Source organism: Haliotis rufescens, unplaced genomic scaffold (genome assembly GCF_023055435.1).
Source record: "Haliotis rufescens isolate VD_foot unplaced genomic scaffold, xgHalRufe1.0.p SCAF_10, whole genome shotgun sequence".
Classification (NCBI taxonomy): Eukaryota; Metazoa; Mollusca; class Gastropoda; order Lepetellida; family Haliotidae; genus Haliotis; species Haliotis rufescens.
The window spans coordinates 34810632-34835995 of NW_025963780.1; the positions used below are offsets into that span (position 1 = coordinate 34810632).

Below are 25364 nucleotides of genomic sequence, written 5' to 3' on the forward strand. Positions count from 1 at the left end.
GGATATAGTGCAAATCAAAGATCATAATGTTCGTTAATCTGGGGACCGTGAAGATCCGGGGTAGAATAGGTCTTCAGCAACCCATGCTTGCCGTAGAGGCGACTATGCTTGTCGTGAGAGGCGACTAACGGCATCGGGTGGTCAGGCTCGCTGATTTGGTTGATGCATGTCATCGTATCCAAATTGCGTGGATCGACGCTCATGATGTCAATCACTGGATTGTCTGGTCCATTACTCGATTATTTACAGACTGCCGTCATATAGCTGGAATATTGCTGAGTGCTGCTTTAAACAACAAACAAACAAGTTAATCTGGCATTTGAACCCTCAACCCCGGACCCTGGCAGATAAAGGACGTAATTCATGAGACACACCGCCTTTGACTACTGACCCAGTTGTATAAAACCTTCATCAACGAATGGGTTCATAAGTAAAAAAAAATAATGTGTGATTAAATTCTCATTCTACCATGACATTGAAGAATGCGTGAATTTACTTGGTTAAAAGAAGTTTATTTTGCTACGGAAACCCATTTTAAATATATTGAACCTTATCACACGTTCGTATGAATACACCAATTGCTTACATATCGATTCATAAAAAATGGCGGCCGATCGATCAACCCTAGGAACTGTAAGACGTACCAATATTTCCTCTATCACTAGCTGGGTTTCAGAGGCTCTCGCGAAATTAGTAGACGGCCTAGCGTCCAGTAGAGGAAATACGTTAGTTTCATATCGAATGTCTTTGGCGATAACATGATGAGATTACAAGACTAAAGGAAGGCACATATTTTGCATGCAAATGATAACGTTTATGAAACTGTAAGGACCATTTCGATAGCGAACACACTAGGAACAGAAAATGTCCTCATTGAAACAGTGAGTGAGTGAGTGAGTTGGGTTTAACAGTATTCCAGTTATATCACGGCGGGTCAGCTTAATGTGGGTGGAAAGCCCGAAGTGATGCAGGTCTAAGACGTTTACCACTTCGGTGAAACCCACGAGCACGGGTATGGTGCTGACAAACTTAGAAACATAATCGGGGCGAACCGGGATTCGAAGCCATAATCATAGGTTTCTGGCGTGCCCAAGGGACGCAACTCTGTACAGCGAATCGCGGCGCCTTAGACGACTGGGCCACCCGTGCCCCCCTCATTGAAACAACCATTAATGAAAGGAAAATATAACATAATAAAAAAAAGTGTTTGAAAAATCTTTATTCATGACAAGTTGCTGTTTACAAATCTTTTTATGATCGATATTCATTGTCATCTCTGTCAACCACCATCGTAAGGATTTGACAGGAGGGGATTTGAAAGTTCATCAGAAAACACTCCTCTCTTCTAAAGGCCACGGAAACAATGTCCCGACATCACTGAAGTCACATAACAGGAACTTGATCCTAACAACTTATTAAACTTGATAAAACTCATTTCAGAAGACGCACAATTAAACAAATCATACATGAACCACTGTTTCTGGGCCACAACTGTCACTTTTCCTTCACACGCTGGCGTCAAATCCGCGAAATCTTAAAATTTACAGGTCAAATCAGATCCCTCGTGTCAAAATGTATTTTAATGTTGAACATTAGTAATATTTGTTATATATATATATCACTACCTGTGACCCCCTTTCGGAATGTTCTAAAATAGCAGACCTTTGTACCCTGTATAGTTGCAAGCATCGTTTTCAAAGCGCTGTTACCGTCATGGTAGATGGAGATAAACCTACTGTGTTTTGAAATTTTATGTAGTCCCAATGTAAAGTAGATAACTCTTATTTTAATTTGGTACCGAGCGATCGGACTATATCTAATTTCAAAACACTAGATTGATCTCATAAATGTGTCATTAGTTAGCGGGGGCACGGGTGGCCCAGTCGTCTAAGGCGCCGCGATTCGCTGTGCAGAGTTGCGTCCCCTGGGAACCTATGATTGTGGGTTCGAATCCCGGTTCGCCCCGATTATGTTTCAAGGTTTGTCAGCACCATACCCGTGCTCGTGGGTTTCACCGAAGTGGTAAACGTCCTTGACCTGCATCACTTCGGGCTTTCCTCCCACATTAAGCTGACACGCCGTGATGTAACTGGAATACTGTTAAAAGCGGCGTTAAAATCCAACTCACTCACTCATTCATTAGTTAAAGGCGGCATTAAATTGGTTGTACAAAACCGCCCCAAAGCTAAAACAAATGGTACTAGAAATGGGCTTCAGACATTGTTCCTATGTGTGGAATCGGAAAAGGGTCTTTGGCGTGACGAACGAACGCTTGAGCCACTAGGCTATCCCACCGCCCTTAAGTGTAAGATTTCCATTAACGTGCCATAAAATTAGGACAATCTCCTACAATTTGTACCACAATTCCGTTTCAGCAAACAAACACTCCTTCCTTTCATCTGCTAAATGGGACGGGTAGCAGAAGTTCTCTCGACTTGGATGACTGGTAACTTCTGACGTTCATTTTGTGATGCACTTAAACGTGATTTCGGGGTTCAATGCAACACCTTTTTCATTGAACCCCTGCATCTTTTTAACGTATCAGCACACATAATTAGATATGATAATGGTACCCCACACCTCCATTAAGTTAATGTCTCATTAATGTACCTTAGAAAATTCATACGAATTTAATGGTACATTTGTTAATTGAGGTTCAATAACACATTAATGCATCTTCATAGATTCACACAAGATCTCTGACCACTGCTTCTAGCCCACTAAATTCTTTTATGACCAATTTAATTATTTACACACCAGGAAAAAAGCTCCGAAATATGATGATCATGAGTCTGGACAATTCTCAAAATTAATTTGTCATTCAAATGACACTGACATCCTTTGATTTCAATACAAAAAGAGCGACATAAACCATTTCTATACTCATAAAAAACATCTGTCCATTAGAAGTCCATTGTACGACTCCGACAATATCATAAGCATTTGGTTATTAATCACTATCAAATAGTGATGATACAATGTGTGCAGGACAATTTTACCGTATCATGGCCAACCGGTAGCGTCCGTCACAAACAAATGCACAGGCAAGTCAATAATTCACGTAAAAAAACGAGGGAACATATGGTCGAGTCAAAATAGGGAATTGCATGGGACATATGTTTTTCACTGATGCTTCATATTCTGAAATTTCAAATAATTTTTAAGTTAATTGCTTCTTCTCCTTCGCTTAATCGTACGTATGGATAAAACGTGGATAATTCTTAAATACCGGCTACTCATAAGTCTCGTTACCTCGGTGGGACACTAAACCTAGGCTGTCTGCAGGGCGCTAGAAAATATTACATTCACATAATCATCTTATCCTACCATACTCGACAACAGAGGCAAATTCCGAACAAAGCCAAGAATGGCTACACATGTAACATTTTTGGGGCAGGGCCTCGAGAGATGAGATAGTCGAGCGCAGTCGCCCATCAATCTAATATCCACTGTCAGCGTTGTTTACATTCACGTTATTAGTTACCTGTTCGCTGTTCTGATTTTAGGAAACCCATTGTCTAGACAACAAAAACTTGAAAAAAATCCTAACCTCAGGTTTTAATCCCCAAAAATATTTTAGGCCGTTCGATGGACATTGTCTGATGTTGTGAAACTGATGTGTAGTGAAAACAAAATTTAGTGTTTGGCTTCTCCTTCACAGAATGTTTTTTGTAGTAGTGATAAAAAAATATCTCAAAATCCAAGCAACCGCCTCCACCCATCCACCGAGATTATTTTTGACAAAATGGAACTTTACAAACATTTATTAAAATTCTACAAAATATTCTACCAATGTAAACCAGTGATGTGAGTGTGCAAATGTGAACGACTAACCGTTTCTGTAAAACCCATCCCCTTTTTACTTAAACATTATTCATTGTCACTTTGTCACAACGTACACGAGCTAGCTTTCGCCGTTGAGCATCCTGGAATTGATATATGTGGAGGTCATAAAAAAAGACAGATTTGTGTTTCAACGCCCCAATAGCAATAGACACACTCGCACGAAAGTAATTAATGTATAAACCAATCAATGGCCCTGTTTTAAATACCTCATCTGTAACTCCGAATCACTGAAGCTTGTGTTAGTTCCCTACTATGACATACAAGTTGCTATAAACTGTCAAATGCCACGAGTTCAACGTCAAAAAGGCTGACACCTCAGCTTATACAATGCTGCCCTTTGACGCTGGACTGTGCGCAATTGGGAAGACATGCAGCAATTATAACAAGGGTGTGCCTTGTCATGAAACTTTTTTATGGGTTAATGTTTGACTCACCAGCAAGGCCTCAGACACATTCATTAGATTTATGTCATTTATTAACTAGTGTCAGTGCAACTTTTGCTCCAGAACAGGCAGGCAGGGGAATATTGAGGCTCATATACCTTACAGGTAAATCACATTTGTTTATTTGGCTGTTTTCATGTTGTATTAAGGTGTATATACGATAAACACATTTAATATCTTAAAGTATCAAATCTATTTGAAAAATAAGTCCTTTTATAATGCGTCAGATTCTATTTACCAAGTGAATGCTCATGGCGCTATGTTATTATTGCCCTGATCAGTGTGCTCGAATTTCATTCTCAGCTCCATGGGGAGTATATCTTCACCTATGTATATTTATAAATATATACCTGGAGAGTTCATACCGGTTTTCATAATGAGTGTAGTATACTGACTGCGTTTAAACAATTACATGCCATGTAAATGTAATGTTGATGTATATAATGATTATCATAACTTTCAGGACGAAACATCACAATGAATAGCCTCATTTTCTTGGCAGTCCTTTGCACAACAGCTTATGTTGCATCTGCGCAGAGTGAGTACTTCCATCATTGTTCTTGTCACCTTTTCCATCCCGGGTTCGAACCCCAGATTCGTTTGATTATGATCCTTGGTTCTTCAGGGCCAGAATCCTGCTGGAAGGTAAACCAACGAAGTGAAGGTCTACTGTCTGCGTTCTCTGGGTTTTCCTTCTGCCGAAATATGTGTTTGCCTATAGCATCATTATGTTGAATGATAAATGATATGATAAATGCTGTTACTACCTTCGGGGCGGTCTGGTAGCCTTTAGATAAAAGCGTTCGCTCATGGCGCCGAAGACCCGGGTTCGATTCCCGACATGGGTACAATGTGTGAAGCCCATTTCTGGAGAAGCCCATTTCTGGTGTCCCCATTGCTGGAATATTGCTAACAGCGGCGTAAAACCATACTCACTCACTGTTACTACCTTCAATGATGTATGATCGTCTTCTAGCTGAGCTTAGACAGCAATTAAAAGGAGTTCTACATGCGAACGAGTTGCAATCATTAGGGATGTGCTGTGGTGGGGCGGTGGTGTAGCCTAGAGGTTTATTTCCTGGTTACAATTCCCCGAATAGCTGCAATGTGTGTAGCCCATTCCTGGTGTCCCCCGCAGGAAATCGTGGGGTATTTTAAAGAAGGGGAATAACGATATCCTGTTAACCACCTAGGTTCTAAGAACGTAAGGCAAAGTTTCTACTTTTGGGACCGATGCTTAGATTTAGCTTATTTTTATATATGAATAACATACTATTTAAGTAACTTTTTCAAACTGAATACATTTCCTGTTTTTCTATAGGCGTGCCCTTAAGACCGGCCTTTTTGCCAGGACCCCCTGCAGGTGAGCTTTATATGTTAAATAAAGTATAGGTTAGTCCCAGGTGTAATCCGCGATTCCGCGGAATATTTGGTAGAAATGCGGAAATGGTGCAGAAATGTAGATGTCTTGAAAAAAAAGACTGTAGAATTTTAACATGTGAGTCGAAAGTTGGTTTTGAACATGTAAAGGGATATTTGATCCGCTTTGAAGTGAAGTTGACTTTTGTACTGTTGCTTACCGAACGTGCATAACTGTCACGCCAGAGTCACTTCTATATGCTATTTTTGTAGTGGATAAGTTTATCATAAAAATGCCTGTCGCACTCGTCGCCTAAGAACTATAATGTCATATGTCCACTATTAAAAGGTTTGAGTAAATGATATTTTAAAAATTGAAGTTCTGTATACTATCAACCTAAAAACAATCATCTATTTCACATAAAACAAACAAATACCAATTATTTTATATCTTATTTTAAGCAAAAGTAATTATCTATCTTCTCATTTACAGATTTATGTTTATTTTATGTAAGAGTACCAAAGAAGTTAGGACATTGTTTTCAGATCCATACTGTTCTATCTCTATTAGTAAACTCAACTGGCGTATTTTAATTATTCTGGACCAAAGTTTTCACCCACATAAGAGATCACATACTTCAGACAGCATTTTATTCAGTATATCAGTTGACAGATCATAAAATTCACTCCCATTGTTCACATTCTACAGTTTATAAATGATAACCAAATGGTTCTATCTCCAAATGATTTGGAACTATGCGGTCCTATCGCCTTGTCACACGATGTGTGTTAATAATTTGATTGGACATAGAAGTAGTCATAGACACGAAACAGTCTAGTTTTAAGCCACATATGAGTGTTTGGACATAGAATCAATGTAAAACTACTTTCGTGCAACAGAAGCTTCATGAAATTTACAACAATCTTAGAAAAGCACACGTTTGGAAAGAAAATGCTTAATCATCATTTTTGGTCAAATGTGGACATATGATCACCTGGTTCCCAAGCAAAAGAGGCGCAAAACTAGGAAATTCACGAAAATAAAACTTAATCGTTGGCAGAATTGTGCCCAGAACTATCAAAACGTGATTGCAGAATTTGCAAAATAATTACCACAGAATTTTGATTTTGTGGCCGTGGAACACAGCGGGAACTGATAGATATTTGGATAAGTAAATCGCTTCTAGTACGGATATTGGAGAAAGTCTTCGAAAGTACGGCTGTCGAACCTAGACATGACATGACATGACATGACATGAAGTATGTTCTGAGGTACCTTTAGAATTAGATGTAGAGGACACGTGTAGAGATGCGTTCCGGGGATAAATAGAAATAATTATACGTGTAGAAGTATGTTCTGAGGTACCTTTAGAATTAGATGTAGAGAATACGTGCAGAGATGCGTTCCGAGGATAAATAGAGATAATTTTATGTGTAGAAGTATGTTCTGAGGTACCTTTAGAATTAGATGTAGAGGACACGTGTAGAGATGCGTTCCGAGGATAAATAGAGATAATTATACGTGTAGAAGTATGTTCTGAGGTACCTTTAGAATTAGATGTAGAGGACACGTGTAGAGATGCGTTCCGAGGATAAATAGAGATAATTATAGTGTAGAAGTATGTTCTGAGGTACCTTTAGAATTAGATGTAGAGGACACGTGTAGAGATACGTTCCGAGGATAAATAGAGATAATTATACGTGTAGAAGTATGTTCTGAAGTTCCTTTAGAATTAGATGTAGAGGACACGTGTAGAGATGCATTCCGAGGATAAATAGAGATAATTATACGTGTAGAAGTATGTTCTGAGGTACCTTTAGAATTAGATGTAGAGGACACGTGTAGAGATGCGTTCCGAGGATAAATAGAGATAATTATACGTGTAGAAGTATGTTCTGAAGTTCCTTTAGAATTAGATGTAGAGGACACGTGTAGAGATGCGTTCCGAGGATAAATAGAAATAATTATACGTGTAGAAGTATGTTCTGAAGTTCCTTTAGAATTAGATGTAGAAGATACGTGCAGAGATGCGTTCCGAGGATAAATAGAGATAATTATACGTGTAGAAGTATGTTCTGAGGTACCTTTAGAATTAGATGTAGAGGACACGTGTAGAGATGCGTTCCGAGGATAAATAGAGATAATTATACGTGTAAAAGTATGTTCTGAGGTACCTTTAGAATTAGATGTAGAGGACACGTGTAGAGATACGTTCCGAGGATAAATAGAGATAATTATACGTGTAGAAGTATGTTCTGAAGTTCCTTTAGAATTAGATGTAGAAGATACGTGCAGAGATGCGTTCCGAGGATAAATAGAGATAATTATACGTGTAGAAGTATGTTCTGAGGTACCTTTAGAATTAGATGTAGAGGACACGTGTAGAGATGCGTTCCGAGGATAAATAGAGATAATTATACGTGTAAAAGTATGTTCTGAGGTACCTTTAGAATTAGATGTAGAGGACACGTGTAGAGATGCGTTCCGAGGATAAATAGAGATAATTATACGTGTAGAAGTATGTTCTGAAGTTCCTTTAGAATTAGATGTAGAGGATACGTGTAGAGCTTTCTGGAAACGTGCATAGAAATAAGTTAAGACATGTCGAGATTTATAGCGAAATTTACTCGCTAAGACATGTTCAGAGATAGATGTCAATATACACTTAAAGACGTCCACGCATTTAGATATGTGTGTAAAGATTCGTGTAATATGCATGTTACATGTAGATTCACCGAAACATTTTCAGTGTTATAATATCATAATACATTCTCAATCAAAATGTGAACATTCAACAACATTATTTTGCGTATCAGTTGTTGAGAATACCTTTCAAACCTTTCCTTCATGCAAATGTCACAATGGAATCTCTCTTCAGGAGCCCCCCGGGTAGCCTCCAAGGGAGTAGCTGGACTGGTGAGGCCGGCCCAGAAAAGCTTATTCAATAATCCTTACCTGATGATGATGGGAGACAAATACTTTGACCTGGCCGCAATGGACATGCTGATGGACCCGACCGCGCAGGTCTCGCCGGTCCAGCAGATGCTAATAGCAAAGAATGCGGATCTAAACCCCGTGGATATGATGTTTGTAAATCGTATGAGAGGGGCACAAGGTGTGGGTTCGAGGTCAATCTACTTCCCAGCGATACTGTCAATGATGTAAACGCTGCCTCCCCCACCGCCATCTGTCTTCTCTGTCATCATCACCATTGGATATACCAAATGATCCAATGTCGGTTGTAGAGGCGTATCGACCAATGTTTTGATTTTGATAGTTTGAAGCCTTTTTTCGGAAACGACGTGTTCGTTGGAGAATCCTGTACTCTTCCCAAAATGTGTGTCGATAAACGTATCTCCCAACACCGACTTTGTATTTTATGTAGTTCATATCACAGTGGCATATATTCATCACATAAATAAAACACTTAATGTATACTTGTATGGCATGGTTTTGTTTTAGTGGTCGAATCAGGTGAACTACCGGGCCAAAGAAGACATAAACTTGAAAAATGAATTTGATCAAAACGCACAAACTTCATCAAAACGTTACTAACTGAAACTCTCGCCGAAACGCTGCAAACTTAAGCTCAAATATACAACTATGATACACGCATCAAATGCATCGCCACAGAATTGAACAATTGCTTGTTTCATTTCTAGCCACCAGCAAACATGGGTGTACACATTTATATGTCCGGTTGTGTATCTACCTTGACATTTTAGAAGCCTGCATTCTACGTCATCTACCCACCGCCTCCGTGGTCTAGTGGTAGAGCGTCCGCCCGGAGAGCGGAAGGTCCGGGGTTCGATCCCCGGCCGAGTCATACCAAAAGACGTTAAAAGAGGGTACTTGTTGTTACCCTGTCTGGCGCTCGGCATCAAAGGGCTTAAACAAGGGCTGGTCGGCTCGGAGTCAGTATACTGTGTCTGAGTGGGGTATTCATTTTAAACTGCGGCATGGTATCTCAGTGAGCTGGCACTAAAAATCGGCATCAGTCCGGACTAGTACAAGCAGCCACACACACACGTGCATGCACGTCGCTATATAAGTGCAATAATCTTGGACGCGACGTTAAACCCCATTTCACCTCACCTACGTCATCTACAATGATTCTTTTTATGATCGTTTCCTCGCGAAGGAATTTATTTATTTGAAAAAATACGACGCGGTGGTCAATTTCAAATACAAATTTTACTGATAAACGGTACCTAATACCTTCTTGTGGATCCTATCATTTGTAAGCAAACGTGGCAATATATTTGTACAGGAAACCTGACGAACAACGACTAAATGAATGTGGCAAATTCAGTTCGTCTATGACATCATAGGGGGCACGGGTGGCCCAGTCATCTAAGGCGCCGAGTCGCGTCCCATGGACACGCCAGAAATCTATGATTGTGGGTTCGAATCTCGGTTCGCCCCGATTATGTTTCTAGGTTTGTCAGCACCATACCCGTACTCGTGGGTTTCACCGAAGTGGTAAACGTCTGATACCTGCATCACTTAGGGCTTTCCTCCCATATTAAGCTGACACCCCGCGATATGACTGCAATACTGTTAAAAGCGGCGTTGAACCCAACTCACCCACTCACTATGACATCATACTACGACGTAATATCTACCATGTCACCATGATTGGGCATCTTTGTCCGAAGGACATTATAGGGTCATAATTGCGGTGTGTATTATAACTACACGTTGCAAGGGTCGCTTCATTTTACCAAGGGAAGTCTCTTAGAATAATGCTTACATGGTAACGAGACAATTTTATTGTAAGAAATTTAACAAAGTTAAGTAAACCGCTGGGCAAAAGAAAGTATACAAAGTTGGTTTGACCAAATAATGACGAATATTTTCCATACGTTTCTAGGCCAAAACACCTAATACTAATGTCCAAAAGACAACGACGATATCCGTATCAAAGACATCACCATCGAATAACCATTTCTTGTTTAAGACCGCGGTCTAGTGGACAGAACGTCTCTCCAGAGAGGGAAAGGTCAGGGGTTCGAAAGACGTTAAAAGATGGTACTTGTTGTTACCCTGCCTGACGCTCGGCATTAAGGGGCTAAAACAAGGACTGGTCGGCTCGGAGTCAGTATACTGTGTTATTCGTGTTAAACTGTGGCATGGTATTTCAGTGGGCTGGCACTATAAAATCGGCATTAGTCCGGACTAGTACAAGCAGCCACACACACGAGCAGGCACGTCGCTATATAAGTGCAATAATCCCTTTCGACACACCTTCTTGTTTGTTTCACACTCTAAGCCACCATCAAATATGGGTGTATACTTTCTTTTGCCAGGCAGTGTATTATATTGGTTTGCGAAAATATAAGCAAGTGTACAAATCTGAACGCCAACGATTCCTGAATTCGACCATTTAACCTGTTAGTAATACTACGCTCAATCAAAGCCACATTACTTACACTTTCGCTATTACAAAGGGGTTCGCGTTAAAACTCTTACTTTTTCAAGCTGGAGTGGAGAATAACCTGTTATTTCCGATATCTGTGAATTGTACAAATTCGAAACGAACCCAACGGATCGGTTTCGAATGAATTGTACCGGTTTCGAATCTTAATTAAGACACAGAATGTTTAAAACCTAATTGAATGTTTGCTGTAGCTGGTGGGCTACTGATAAACTCGATCTTAATTTGGTTAACGTCAAGTCATGTCATGTCCAGTTAGGGTTTACTATGTTTCTTACAGAATTACAACAAATTACGTTGAAAACCGCTCAATCATTCGTGCATTAACGGAGATATGCCGGTACTATGACATCACGTGTGCCCGTATGATCTAACGACAAAGCCAGTCTAGATCTTCTGACAATAAAGGCACTACAACTGACATTAATTAAGAAAGAGCGCACGTGTGATGTATTTCCTATCTTACGACGGATGTTTATTGTTTGATGTCCGAAAATATGAATGTGGCTTACGTTACAGTCAGATCTAATATTACGTCAATGACGTCATATTAATATACTCAAACTGTAATAAGAGCAAATCAATGTTTAAGGATTGACTGTGTATTTTCTTCGAATTATTGAGGTTTTAATCGAAAAACCGATGTGCAAACAATATTTTTTCATTGATTTTTCGATTCATTCGACAGCAAAAAACGTTATATACGATTGTTTATTCAAAAACAATTTTATAAATCAAAGCAGACAAAAATGAAGAAAATGATAAATGTTCCATGTGTGGGAATATATACTGTGGCGTCAGGTGATTGTTTAATTTATGCACAATACTTGACACGCCCACTAAGTCAGAAGCCAATCAACGGAGAGTATCATCAAACAAAGTTCACAATGTCTGTCAATTAAGGCAAGAAGCGAGATGAACTGCAACATTCAGACTGTAACGAACCAGAACAAATGTGTCCGGGTGAAGGCGGGTATTTCAAATGAGATGGTCATTAGCCGCGAGATTCAAACATTAGTTTCCAGTGAACGAGAAAACACATTTAGAAATGAAACAGAAGACATGAAATTTGTGTAACCCAGGGATAAAACAGGCGAGGGAGCCTGCATGTTTGCTGTTTAATTCATTCTCGGCCTTAGGCCTCGAATGGTGGTTTGGACGATGCATATGCATAAATTTCGTTAAAAGGTCCTGTGCATGACGATAAAGGTGAGCAGAATGGGAATTCCCTCGACTGTAATATGGAATAACATGGGATTCCCCAACATTCCGCGGTAATAAAAGCGTTTAACCCCCCCCCCCCCCCCTTCCCCTCACACGCTCACTCTTGTATCCCATTAAACGCTAATAATGCTAAGAACACCTTTTAAAAATAACCTATTCTGAATTTCAAGGGGGCCAGTGAGGCAAGTGGATCGATGCTCATGATGTCAGTCACTGGATTATCTGGTCCAGACTCGATTATTCGATTACCTGCCGTCATATACAAACAGAAAAACTCAAAATTACGTGGCAAGGAACGTGTTTCAGTTTTTATAGGGTACTAACAATACGTACAAGTAGTCAAGTATTTTCATTAAAATGCTGTTATTCATGATTGAATCAATAAGTGAATCTAATTAGCAATGGGGTTCATTCGTACGTATGGACCACTCAGGTCAACCGATGTATGACGTGCGAGGGTTGATTGATAAGTTCTGCGTCTCACATAGAAAGACTTGACCAGAGAATAATCAACATAATCCCCTTCCACGCTGACACACGATTACAAATGGTGTTCGGGGATTTTATCCCAGTTTCGTGGAATTCCAATCTCATTAAAATCAGACCTTAGTTCTCGCTAAACAAAGATCTGAAGACATCCCATCATGGGTCACGTCAGAACGACCTTTCATCCGACCAATCAGAGCGTCGCTTACCAGATTATGAAAGTGACAGTCGGAATGTGATTTCTAATCATGCAACCTCGAAAACTTTATTCGAACGATAGTTACGGGTTTAACGACTGAATCCATACCATCTAGCCCATCTATTAGCCATTCCAGGATGTTCTTATGTTCAGGTTTCAAATTTGTAATCGAGACTTTGTCAAAATATGTTTCGAAGCGTTGTCGCCAATTAGAAATGACGTAAAGCACGAGAAAGCTGCCTTCTGATTGGCCATTCCATTGGTCGGTCAAAGTTCGCGCAATGCGATGTCCTCAGATCTCCGTTTAACGGTAGCGAGAATTAATATCTGATTTTAATGAGATTGGTGGAATTCCTTCTCTTGGCTGTTGAAAACGTTCTGCACGAGTCGAAATTGGTTCAGGCTGGAGCTTTCTTTTATGTTTGGAAAAGATGGGTGAGTGAGTTGGGTTTAACACCGCTTTTAACAGTATGCTAATTATATCACGGCGTGTCAGCTTAATGTGGGAAGAAAGCCCGAAGTGATGCAGGTCTGAGACATTTATCACTTCGGTGAAACCCACGAGCACGGGTATGGTGCTGACAAACCTAGAAACATAATCGGGGCGAACCGAGATTCGAACCAACAATTATGGGTTTCTGGTTTGCCCAATAGACGCAACTCTGCACAGCGAATCGCGGCACCTTCGACGACTGGGCCACCCGTGCCCCCTTTGGAAGAGATGGAAGTCTGACGGGGCCAGACCAGAAGAATATTGTGGGTGCTGAAGGAATTCAAAGCCCAACGCGTGGATTGTAGCTGAGGCCAGGCCTGATTTGTGCACTGGTACATTGTCCTGATGGAAAAGCATACCCTTTCTCAACTCCCAACTTTCTTAGTCTTAATTTCATCCCGTTTTTGCCTCTGAAGTGCAAAATATGCTTCGCTTTTTTTTGCCTTTTGGACGATAGTCCACCATGATGAGACCTACGGCATCCCAGAACACTAAGGCCATAACAGCTGATGTTTTTTTTGTTGTTGTTTTTGTTTAACGCCGCACTCATCAATATCCCAGCCATATGACGGCGTTCTGTAAATAATGTGATCCAGAAAATCCAGTGGTTGACACCATGAGCATCGATCCTCGCAATTGGGATCAATGATATGCATCAACCAAGTCAGCGAGCCTGACCACCCGATCCCATTAGTCTCCTCTTACGACAAGTATAGTCGCCTTTTACGGCAAGCATGGGTGGCTAAAGACTTATTCTACCCCGGATCTTCAAGGGTAAAAACAGCTGATGGGAAATCTTTGCCTTCTGTGGTGGCGGTGATGTCAATGTTTTAGTTGTTGTTTGGACTGTTTAGTGGTGATCAAAGCTTCCATTTATCGCTCGTTGGCCCGGGTTCGATTTTCAACAAATGTACAACGTGTGAGCCGATTCTTTCACCTTAAAATTTTCTGGAATATTACTAAAAAAGGTCATACCCTCCACATTTGGTTTGTTGGTTTGTTGTTTTACGCCGCACTCAGCAATATTCCAGCTATATGACGGCGGTCTGTAAATAATCAAGACTGTACCAGAAAACCCACTGATTGATATCATTAGCATAGATCCACGCAATTTGGATCGATGACATGCATCAACCAAGTCAGCGAGCCTGACCACCCGATCCCGTTCCACAGAACTTGCAACTAAGAGTTCTACACAAACAGATGCTATTCACATTCATTTGTTTATGTCATTTAGATGGTGAAATTCATGCTCATAGGATATACATGATTTGTATACAGTCTAACTACCATCAACCTATCTTACATTATAAACAATCAATACAAAGCGCAAAACAATATTGTCCGTAGGGAACGAATATGGAGGAATTATTCTTACTGAGAATGCATTCGTGACCAACTCGTGTTATTCCGGGACAAGCCGAATCGCGACTCGTGCCCCTCTCGGAGCTATTTTTGCGACCGGGTTCCGTCTTAGCGCAAACGGGCATACCTAAAACAGTTGTCAACTCGTTGCGTAATGGTTCACACATTTTCCCCATATATTATATATATTTCAGATGCAATTTAAAGCACTTCGGGACGTGCGGAATTATACAGTATGATTGAACACATTTAACTGTGTCTTTGGTATTTTTTTAGATGCAAAACATATGTAAAACCAAAAGTTATTTCTGAGCGATTCTTTGACGAAGAACTTGAAATCATACGCGCATTCTGATTGGTTTGTCGTATTTTCGCACATAACATTCATCGATAGGGGGACGAGTCTTCTTGCAGGTGACGGAAAGGGGCGAGTGGTGACGAATGACTGAGAATGGTTATATTCCTTCTCCGACGGTTACAATGTAACCCATAGAACATTATGATAGAAAATCCCAAGCTTGTTTTAATTTTCAAATAAAACGAAATATTTTATGTAAAATTATACGCCACTTGTAAGTCCCCCAATATATTCACTAGGGACAGATCTTTATTTCTTCGAAGCTTAGAGATTTTTTTCTATGTTTGTCAGGACCATACACCACTCTCCTACCCAGAGTTCCATGCGGCCGGCAGCGAGCTAGCATAGTACCTCTGCCACAGGCCAGCGCCATGTGACGATTCGTCACATCTTTCACAGTCCATTCAAGATATTGCATATGCTTTTCATCCGTTTCATGTTTGACAAGTCTACACATTTTCATAAACAAATGTCAAAGAATGGTTAACCTTCATTGAGAAAGTATGCAAATACGTAAAAATCTACTTGTTTTTGCGTAGTTATCCTATGTTTACATTGGTTGTACGGCTCCACGTGCTGTCATCGAAGCCAAACGGAGAGCTAGCGACACGGTCACTTTGATGCATAAATATATATTGTCATGCGACTCACTGTCTCAGTTGTAGTAGCATATCTATATAGTTATGCAAAACAATATGTAAAGCGCCCCCAAATACTTGCATTAGTCCGTTCTATACTGATTTCTGAAAAAGCGCGTTTGTTTACAAACAAGAGAAAAGTCCGGTCACGTGATATGCAAATTAGCCTGTGGCAGTGGTGTTAAGCTGAGTCACCACTGCGACGGAGTGTGGACCATACACCAGGGCCCACTTTCACAAAGCGATCTTAGCGCTAAGACTGTCGTTAGCCTATGTTAAAGTATGGGAGTTACGATCATCTGAGCGCTAAAATCGCTTTGAGGAAGTGGGTCCTGGTTGTGCATATCATTTGAGTGGTAACCGTCTCCCACATCAAGTTGACACGACGAAGTACTGATCAATGCGGCGTTAAACTAAACTCACTCACTCACTTTAATTATAGAGTGAGTGATTGAGTTGATTTTAGCGCCGCTTTGAACAGTATTCCAGTTATTCCAGTTTAATGTGGGAGGAAAGCCCGAAATAATGCAGGTCTCAGTCGTTTACCATTTTGTTGAAACCCACGAGCAGGGAATGGTGCTGACATCTCGAAGTCTCGACACATAATCGGGGCGAACCGGGCTTCGAACCCAGGATCACAGGTTTCTCGCGAATTGCGGCGCCTTAGACGACTGGGCCACACGTGCCCCCTTTAAATATATATGATGCGGTATTTTCATCACATTTGAAGTGTTCTAGTCAGGACACGGAGTCGAAACATTCCATACGGGTACTGACGCCAACGTTAACCGTGTTTTTATGACGTCCCCCGAGAGCCAGCCCAACCCTATGCTAATAGCCTACATCTTCCAACACGATGTCAGAAACAAAGACATTGTTTCTGACACTTTAATGGATGCGTGGCACTTGAGAAATGTTCAACTAGTATCTCTTCTTTAAAAGTTTTATTCTTTGTGCACAAAATACCTTGTGTATCGGAAGGTAGGTTAATTACTGTTATTTCTTTTTTTTCGTTAGACAGGATTTGAACAGTACATTTCATTTGTATTTTCTATCAATTCTTAACAATGCATGTCCAAAGCAATATTTATGGGTATATAGTAGTTGTAGTAGAATGATTTACAAAGGCGATTGTGTCAATTCATATAAAAATGTCTTTTCAACTGTTTCTTAGTTTGAATATGAATATTTTCGGGTCGAAAACTTTTATGACAAGCCATGAACTGTTTCAAGTAAAATGCTTACAAGGGTAGTGTTGTGAATATCGAGAGAGCTTTTCTTGTGGATAAGTAAGACTCGGGTAGGGCAGGACATGCTTGCGCTTTTCGCGAACACAGTCATCACTGATTTCAGTCATTTATTCTAATAATTTCCCCCGCTATTTTGCCTTTCACTCTCAGTGGAATATTAATATTATGTTTGCGATATTTCTGTATATTGTGAATATTGTTTTTGAAAGCCGAAGCGTGTAGCACACGGTTAATATACTGATCCCTTATGACAAAGGTGGTGTAGTGTTGACGGATTATCCTGTGTCATCAAATACAAGACCTGTACATAGATCTCGCTTCTATAACGGTGATGGCAAATGTATTTTAACAGACATACAGCTGGTTGTCCCGGTCATTCTGGAACAGTAAACTGCCGGGCAAAAAAGGTATTATCCGTGTTAGATGTTGGCTAAAAATGAAACAAACAAAAATGTTTTTTTTTCGATGTGATGTATTTGATACGAGGTACATTATAATATAGATGTGTTGTTGACCTTAAATTTGCAGTGTTTCGACGACTCTTTTCAGCCTAGTAACATTTGGATAACGTTTGTAAATTCTTCAACAAATCCAATTTCCTTGTGTATACTTTGTTTTGCCCTGCAGTATATTTTCATGACACTATTGCCATTTTTATGGGACTGTCGCACGTTGAGTGAAGAACAACGAAAGTGCAGACTCTTATGAATGAAAGAGGGAGATATTTGCAGTAATTCAAAATCGTATTGCATGGGTTAAATCGACCCATGGGCATGCCTTGTGGTTAAAGTGTCCCCTCGTCGCGCAACCGGCCCGAGTTCGCTTCCCTATATGGGTACAATGGGAATATTGCTTATAACGCCATGATACCATACTCTCTGATTCAAACACAGACCAGTTAACCCAGACACTCTACTTTTTTGTAATAAGGTCTCCGTTTTCCAAGTATAAAACACTCTTCAGAAATATGCAATTGCGTGGTGTGTATATTATAGGTGAGGTGAGGTGAAATTGGGTTTAACGTCGCGTCCAAGATTATTGCACTTATATAGCGACGTGCATGTACGTGTGTGTGTCTGTGTGGCTGCTTGTACTAGTCCGTACTGATGCCGATTTATAGTGCTAGCTCACTGAGATACCATGCCGCAGTTTAAAATGAATACCCCACTCAGACACAGTATACTGATTCCGAGCCGACCAGTCCTTGTTTTAGCCCCTTAATGCCGAGCACCAGGCTGGGTAACAACCCCGGACCTTCCGCTCTCCGGGCGGACGCTCTACCACTAGACAACGGAGGCGGTCGTGTATATTTCATATATATCCATCCATCCATCATCCATTCATCCATTCACCCATCCATCCATCCATCCATCCATCCATCCACCCACCCATCCATCCATCCATCCATCCATCCATCCATCCATCCATCTATCTATCTATCTATAATTACCCGTGTGTATGTCTGCGTTCCAGGATCCGCCATGAAGTGCCTTGTTGGATATCTGTGCCTGACGCTCATCTGTTTAACTGCTGTTGGTAAGTATTCGCGTGCTTAGCTACAACATTGTGTGGAACTATACTGTAGTAGATTTTCCGCGATCCAGGTGTACAGGTCACGCATCCTCTGGAAATATATTGATTCCATCCCTCTCTTCACCAAGACGGGAAGAAACCCTCTACAGGTGGTCACGTTGAAACATGAAGGCTCCTTTACACTCTTTACGAACGAGGAAGCATTCGAAGCAGTAGATCTCATTTCTGTATAAAGATAAAGAAAAGAAACGGGCAGTTCAGCATGGATTTGTGGGTACTTTTAAACCTGTATTTGTGGATACTTTACACCCTGTATTTGTGGGTACTTTACATCCTGTATTTGTGGGTACTTTACACCCTGTATTTGTGGGTACTTTACACCCTGTATTTGTGGGTACTTTACACCCTGTATTTGTGGTTTTTTTACACCCTGTATTTGTGGCTATTTTACCCCCCCTATTTATGGGTACTTTACACCCTGTATTTGTGGGTACTTTACACCCTGTATTTGTGGGTATTTTACACCCTGTTGCTTCTGTACATCATGACATCTTCGTCCAAAAGGATGTAGGAAGCGAAGGAAGTGTGTTTCCGAATCGGGGCAGAGGTGGTAAAAAATTACTGAGCATAAAATGCGACAGCCAAGGGTTCGAGTTGACAAAATTAATTATGTGATATAACTGAATCGTTTTAGAAGCTGACATCAAATTGGCTTAAAAAATGGTAAGTCAAGGTTCGTTGAGGATTCATCAAACGTGACCTCTTGCGAATGTTAGTTTGAGAGATATAAAATCGAAATAAAAAATCTGATTTAAATGACATTGGAACAGTTTACATATGGATGTAGTTATACATTAACGACCACAACGAAAAATAACCGAGTGTAATATTGTTGTTCAACGTTTCGGTGGAATCTATATATAAAGATATCGTACGCACAATTAGCTTTATTTTATGGAGTGACCAAGTAGCCTGTAGGTCATAACTATGTACACTGGATTAGTCGAGATACTAGAATCTCAAAATACCTATTCAATTTATCGCGTGAAAACATGGCCTTAAGACAGTTGTTGAAATACTGTTCAAATCGGCCTCAAGGCCAGCGAACTCCCTCATAAAATCTACATCAAATAGATTTGACTCTTTAACTCCAGCATGCTTTCGTTCCATGTATTTAAATAAAAGCCACAAAATATTTTTCATTTTTCATATTCATCAGAAACGATTTCGACTATATGATGAGCATGTGTTTATGAATCATTATCAAATAGTGCCGGTACCAGGCTTCCGCGAAAAGATGGTCGTATCCTGCCCAACCGGTGGCATCCGTCACAAACACATGCAACGGCAAGTCAATTGTTAACCTGAAAAAACCCACTGGAACAGATGGTACACGTCAAATGTTAAATTGCATCGGACATTATTTTTGTCACTGGCGCATCAAATTTGGAAACGTCTTCCACATGTCTACCATTAACGATTTTGAAATTTTACTGAGGCCTTGAATCAGCAAGAGTTGTTTGAAGCTCTTTGAAATCTTCGTAGAAAGAGCATGCTCGATTTTACCTAGAATATTGTTCGACATAAAGGGAAAGTTGACTATTGGAAAGTTATAGTCACCCCTCTTATCATACAGTCTTGTGGAAAATGTTTTGTCACTCTTAATCTTCATGCATGGATTAAAAATGAAACAGATGAAGCGGTCTTACTGGTCACCTTAATTTCTAGGTCAGGTGGCTATATCAGTGGAAGGGAATTGGATATTTTACGGGTATCAAACGATATCAAATCACCGACATACATTAAGCTTAATTCAAACTTCTTGGCTAAATTAACCATTTTGACTCTCCGAGCCGAAATTCTTATTCACTTGCATAGAGAAACAGATTAGCAGGACGGTGAGCGCAATTGGTGCCCATGGGGATGCTTACTTTTTGCCTTGATGTCTTACCCCAAAATAATAAGGAAATGGATATGGAAATACGTGTGAACAGGTGAAGAAATAATTTGGTGAATGTGTGATGGGTTCCATTGGTGGGCGGCAGGATAACTGGTATCATCACTATTTGATAGTGTTTCGAGAATTCGTATAATTTTGGAACTGTTTTTTATTTATATTCTCATTTCAGAGAACAAGAAGGTCAAATGCCATCTCTTCATGTTAAAGCGGTCTTTGGTTCACTACGTTTCGAGAGATAGTACCGGGGTTCATATAATGCCCTGTCCACCAGGAACTATCTTCAGCGAAGGGCATTGCGGATGTGTAACCCTGACAAACGGTTAGTTCACCCCTGGAGATCCGGGGTAGAATAGGCCTTTAGCAACCCATGCTTGCAGTAAAAGGCGACGATGCTTGTCGTAAGAGGCGACTTACGGGATCGGGTCGTCAGGCCCGCTGACTTGGTTGATGCATGTCATCGTATCCCAATTGCGTGGATTGATGCCGATGATGTCAATAACTGGATTGTCTGGTCAAGACTCATATAGCTTCAATATTGCTAAATGCGGCGTTTTACAAAAAACAAACAAATATCAAGACACCAAAGCTAGGCCTCACGAGGGTATAGGTGGCCCAGATGTCTAAGGAGATGAAATTGATCATGATGAGTAGAGTTGCGTTCTTTTCGTACCTTCTCTGTTCGAGTTGGTGCTTCATCTAAGTGGTTAACGCCTAAAACGTCTCTGTCAGTTCAGGTCCCACAATGAACTGGACCTCCGTGGTATAACTGAAATAATGTTCAAAGCGGCGTTTAACCCATCTCAGTCACAGACTCGAAACAGGATTACCATAAAGGGAGTGACCTTATGATAGTGTGTGTGAGTGGCGTTATGATAGTGTGAGAGCGGTGTTATGATAGTGTGAGAGCGACGTTATGATAATGTGGGACAATCGTTATGATTGTGTGGGCGTGACAATATGATAGAGAGGGAGCGACGTTATGATTGTGTGGGAGTGACCTTATGATGGAGGGGAGTGACGTTATAACAGAGTGAGAGTGGCTTAACGATAGTGTGGGAGTAACGTTATGATAGTGTGTGAGCGACGTTATGATAGTGTGGGAGTGACGTTAAGATAATGTGAGAGTGACGTTAAGATAATGTGGGAGTGACGTTATGATAGGGTGTGGGAGTGACGTTATGATAGTGTGGGAGTGACGTTATGATAGTGTGAGAGCGACCTTATGATAGTGTGTGGGAGTGACGTTATGATAGTGTGGGAGTGACGTTATGATAGTGTGTGTGAGCGACGTTATAATAGTGTGTGGGAGTGACGTTATGATAGTGTGGGAGTGACGTTATGATAGTGTGTGGGAGTGACGTTAAGATAATGTGGGAGTGACGTTATGATAGTGTGGGAGTGACGTTATGATAGTGTGGGAGTGACGTTATGATAGTGTTTGGGCGACGTTATGATAGTGTGGGAGTTACGTTATGATAGTGTGTTGGGGTGGCGTTATGATAGTGTGTGTGAGTGACGTTATGATAGTGTGAGAGCGACCTTATGATAGTGTGTGGGAGTGACGTTATGATAGCGTGTGAGTGACGTTATGATAGTGTGTGAGCGACGTTATGATAGTGTGGGAGTGACGTTATGATAGTGTGGGAGTGGCGTTATGATAGTGTGTGTGAGTGACGTTATGATAGTGTGAGAGCGACCTTATGATAGTGTGTGGGAGTGACGTTATGATAGTGTGGGAAGGACGTTATGATAGTGTGTGAGCGACGTTATGATATTGTGGGAGTGATGTTATGATAGTGTGTGTGAGCGACGTTATGAGTGTGTGGGAGTGACGTTATGATAGTGTGTGTGAGCGACGTTATGATAGTGTGTGGGAGTGACGTTATGATAGTGTGTGGGAGTGACGTTATGATAGTGTGTGTGAGTGACGTTATGATAGTGTTGGACTGACCTAATGATGGAGCATCTTTAGGATACAGCCCCACAACTTTTCGGGATGACGAACTCTGCCGTAGGTCACATGTCACTAAGACAATCTGGCAGTCTTTGTCAAAACCCGTCGTTACCCCGACAGCTTACCGACTGAGCTACGTCCACACTGTTAAACTTTACTTAGTTATGCCTAAGACGTTACGGAACTAACGGAAAAGGTCGAATAGGTGACAGACACTTACGAAGCTTACGGGTAGGCATGGTGCCTCGTGACTGTAGTCCAGGGACACTGACGAATGATCCCGATGCCATTTGACACACTCGTCCAATTCCGTAATCTCCAAAATACAGAGAGGTGAGTGATAAGCCGATATGGCGCAAACCAAAAACGGCTCTAGGCGTCAGACGCCAGACCTCTATTTCACGGATGCGCATGAATGACAGGGTATTAAATAATACGTCGGGTGATTTTGTGACAGAAAAGGGTGGGAAGGAACACTGTCAGGATAAGGAGGGTCATAGTAAGGAACGATGAAAGGCATACGCATGGCTAGTGACGCCACAAGGGTTAGTCGGCTTTTGAATCATTACTAAACAAATGAAGCGGGTGAAAATGGCTTGTGTGGATGTTCCAGGGACGTTTCATCCTCCTGTTTTGACGTTTTTGTGTAAAGAATATTAGGAGCCGCTATAGAAACTTAAAGCCACTGAGCGAATATCCAACAGCTAATGATCGTAAAGGGATGACTGATCTTAAAGGGGATCCAAGGGCTAAGGATAAATTTCGGTAAAACCTACCCTATCACAATTAATTAACCACCAAATATGTAACTAGCCCTAATGACCGTAAAGGGTCGATTGACCGTAAAGGGTCGATTAATCGTAGAGGGTAGATTGGCCGTAAAGGGTCGATTGACCGTAAAAGGGATCCAAAGGCAAAAGACAGTTACAAAAGATGTCCCACGGCGCCTTAGACGACTGGGCCACCCGTATCCCCCGCCTGACGTTATGATAGAGGGGGTGACGTTATGGTGGAGGGGGTGACGTTTGGATAGAAGGGAGTGACGTTATGTTGGAGGGGCGTGACGTTATGATGGAGGGGTGACGTTATGATAGAAGGGAGTGACGTTATGTTGGAGGGGGAGACGTTATGATAGAAGGGAGTGACGTTATGATAGAGTGGGAGCGACGGTATGACAGTGTGTGAGTGACGTAATGATAGTGGTGTGAACATACTGTTCGAAGCGGCGTTAAACAAGACTCACTCACTTACCAGTGAATTGTGATTGAAAGCCATTCATTTAAGACTCACTAGCGTTGTGTCTTTTACTCAATTTGTGCTGCAACAAGTTTTGTATATTGTTCAGCTTGATTAAATTACGAAGGAAAACCTATATGCTGAAGTAAGGTTGATATTCCATCAGTTGGCGTGTTACCATCGTAATAAGCAAGAAGTTATACCAAAATAATTATTATTCCTGTTGTCATTACTAGTGAGTGAGTGAGTTGTGTTTACCGCCGCTTTTAACAGTATTCCAGTTATATCACGGCGTGTCAGCTAAATGTGGGAGGAAAGCCCGAAGTGAGACCCACGAGCACGTGGAGCTGACAAACCTAGAAACATAATCGGGGCGAACCGGGATTCGAACCACAATCATAGGTTTCTGACGTGCCCAAGGGACGCAACTCTGCACAGCGAATCGCAGCGCCTTAGACGACTGGACCACCCGTGCCCTCGTTGTCATTACTATATTAATTAAAACACTATTGTCATATATGATAGGATACTAGTTATAACACTTTATAAATATAAATCTGTGTCGTTGATAAGTTTAATATCAAGGCAAATGGTGCAAATCTTGTTGGGATCACGTTATATGGCCAGCAAACGTTCTGCAATTCATGTACGTCATGGCCTCAGACCACAATTATGTTCTTTCTTTGTCAGTGTGCGTTTATTTCGCTGTACATCTTTCCTGTCCAGGAGCGGTCGGGTAGCCGAGTGGTTAAAGCGTTCGCTCGTCACGCCGAAGTCCCTAGTTCGATTCCCGACATGGGTACAATGTGCGAAGCCCATTTCTGGTGTCCCCCGCCGTGATATTGCTGGAATATTGCTAAAAACGGCGTAAAACCACACCACTCACTCCTTTCCTGTCCAAAAACGTCATCACTGAGCTTTGCTCCAACTAGCTGAAATCCATTATGGAAACAAATCTGCTTCATAAGGTGAAATACGTCTCGTGTCTCATGTGAAGTACAGTTTTATAGTGCTTAGTCATACTATCTCTTGGTTTGCAGGATGCGACATGAAACCCTACAGTGGCCGGAAGTACAAGCACTTTATTCACGGACGGTGGAGGACTCGGTACTGTCCGTCAGGCACCACTCTAAACCAGAGCAAGTGCGTCTGTGATCACGCCTGAATAAAACGTATTTATCCGATGTCATGTCCTGTTGTCTCGTGAATATGGAACGTCGACTTTAGAGAAGAATCAGATTCGATTATCTGCCGAAACTGATTCCATTGGGCGTTAAAGGCAAAAGTGAGTGAGTGAGTTGGGTTTAACGCCGCTTTTAACAGTATTCTAGTTATATCACGGCGTGTCAGCTGAATGTGGGAGGAAAGCCCGAAGTGATGCAGGTCTCAGACATTTACTACTTCGGTGAAACCCAGGAGCACGGGTATGGTGCTGACAAACCTAGAAACATAATCGGGGTGAACCGGGATTCGAACCCACAATCAGAGGTTTCTGGCGTGTCCAGGGGACGCAACTCTGAACAGCGAATCGCGGCGCCTTAGACGACTGGGCCACCCGTGCCCCCTAAAAGGCAAAAGAGTG

General features: G+C 41.3%; 2 protein-coding genes across 2 annotated transcripts; both read left to right on the forward strand.

Annotated features, from left to right (window-relative positions):
• The first annotated feature begins 4252 nt into the window (after positions 1-4252).
• Positions 4253-9011, forward strand: LOC124131132 (uncharacterized protein 4-like). Its single transcript, XM_046494224.2, has 4 exons — positions 4253-4394; positions 4753-4827; positions 5611-5652; positions 8528-9011. The coding sequence occupies exons 1-4, from the start codon at positions 4268-4270 to the stop codon at positions 8812-8814; spliced, it is 531 nt and encodes a 176-aa protein (XP_046350180.1). The 5' UTR covers positions 4253-4267; the 3' UTR covers positions 8815-9011.
• A 7723-nt stretch (positions 9012-16734) lies between these two features.
• On the forward strand, positions 16735-24966 carry LOC124131133 (uncharacterized protein 7-like). Its single transcript, XM_046494225.2, has 4 exons — positions 16735-16830; positions 18573-18635; positions 20762-20911; positions 24823-24966. Exons 2-4 carry the CDS (start codon positions 18581-18583, stop codon positions 24945-24947), a joined length of 330 nt encoding a protein of 109 aa, XP_046350181.1. The 5' UTR covers positions 16735-16830; positions 18573-18580; the 3' UTR covers positions 24948-24966.
• Positions 24967-25364: the final 398 nt, after the last annotated feature.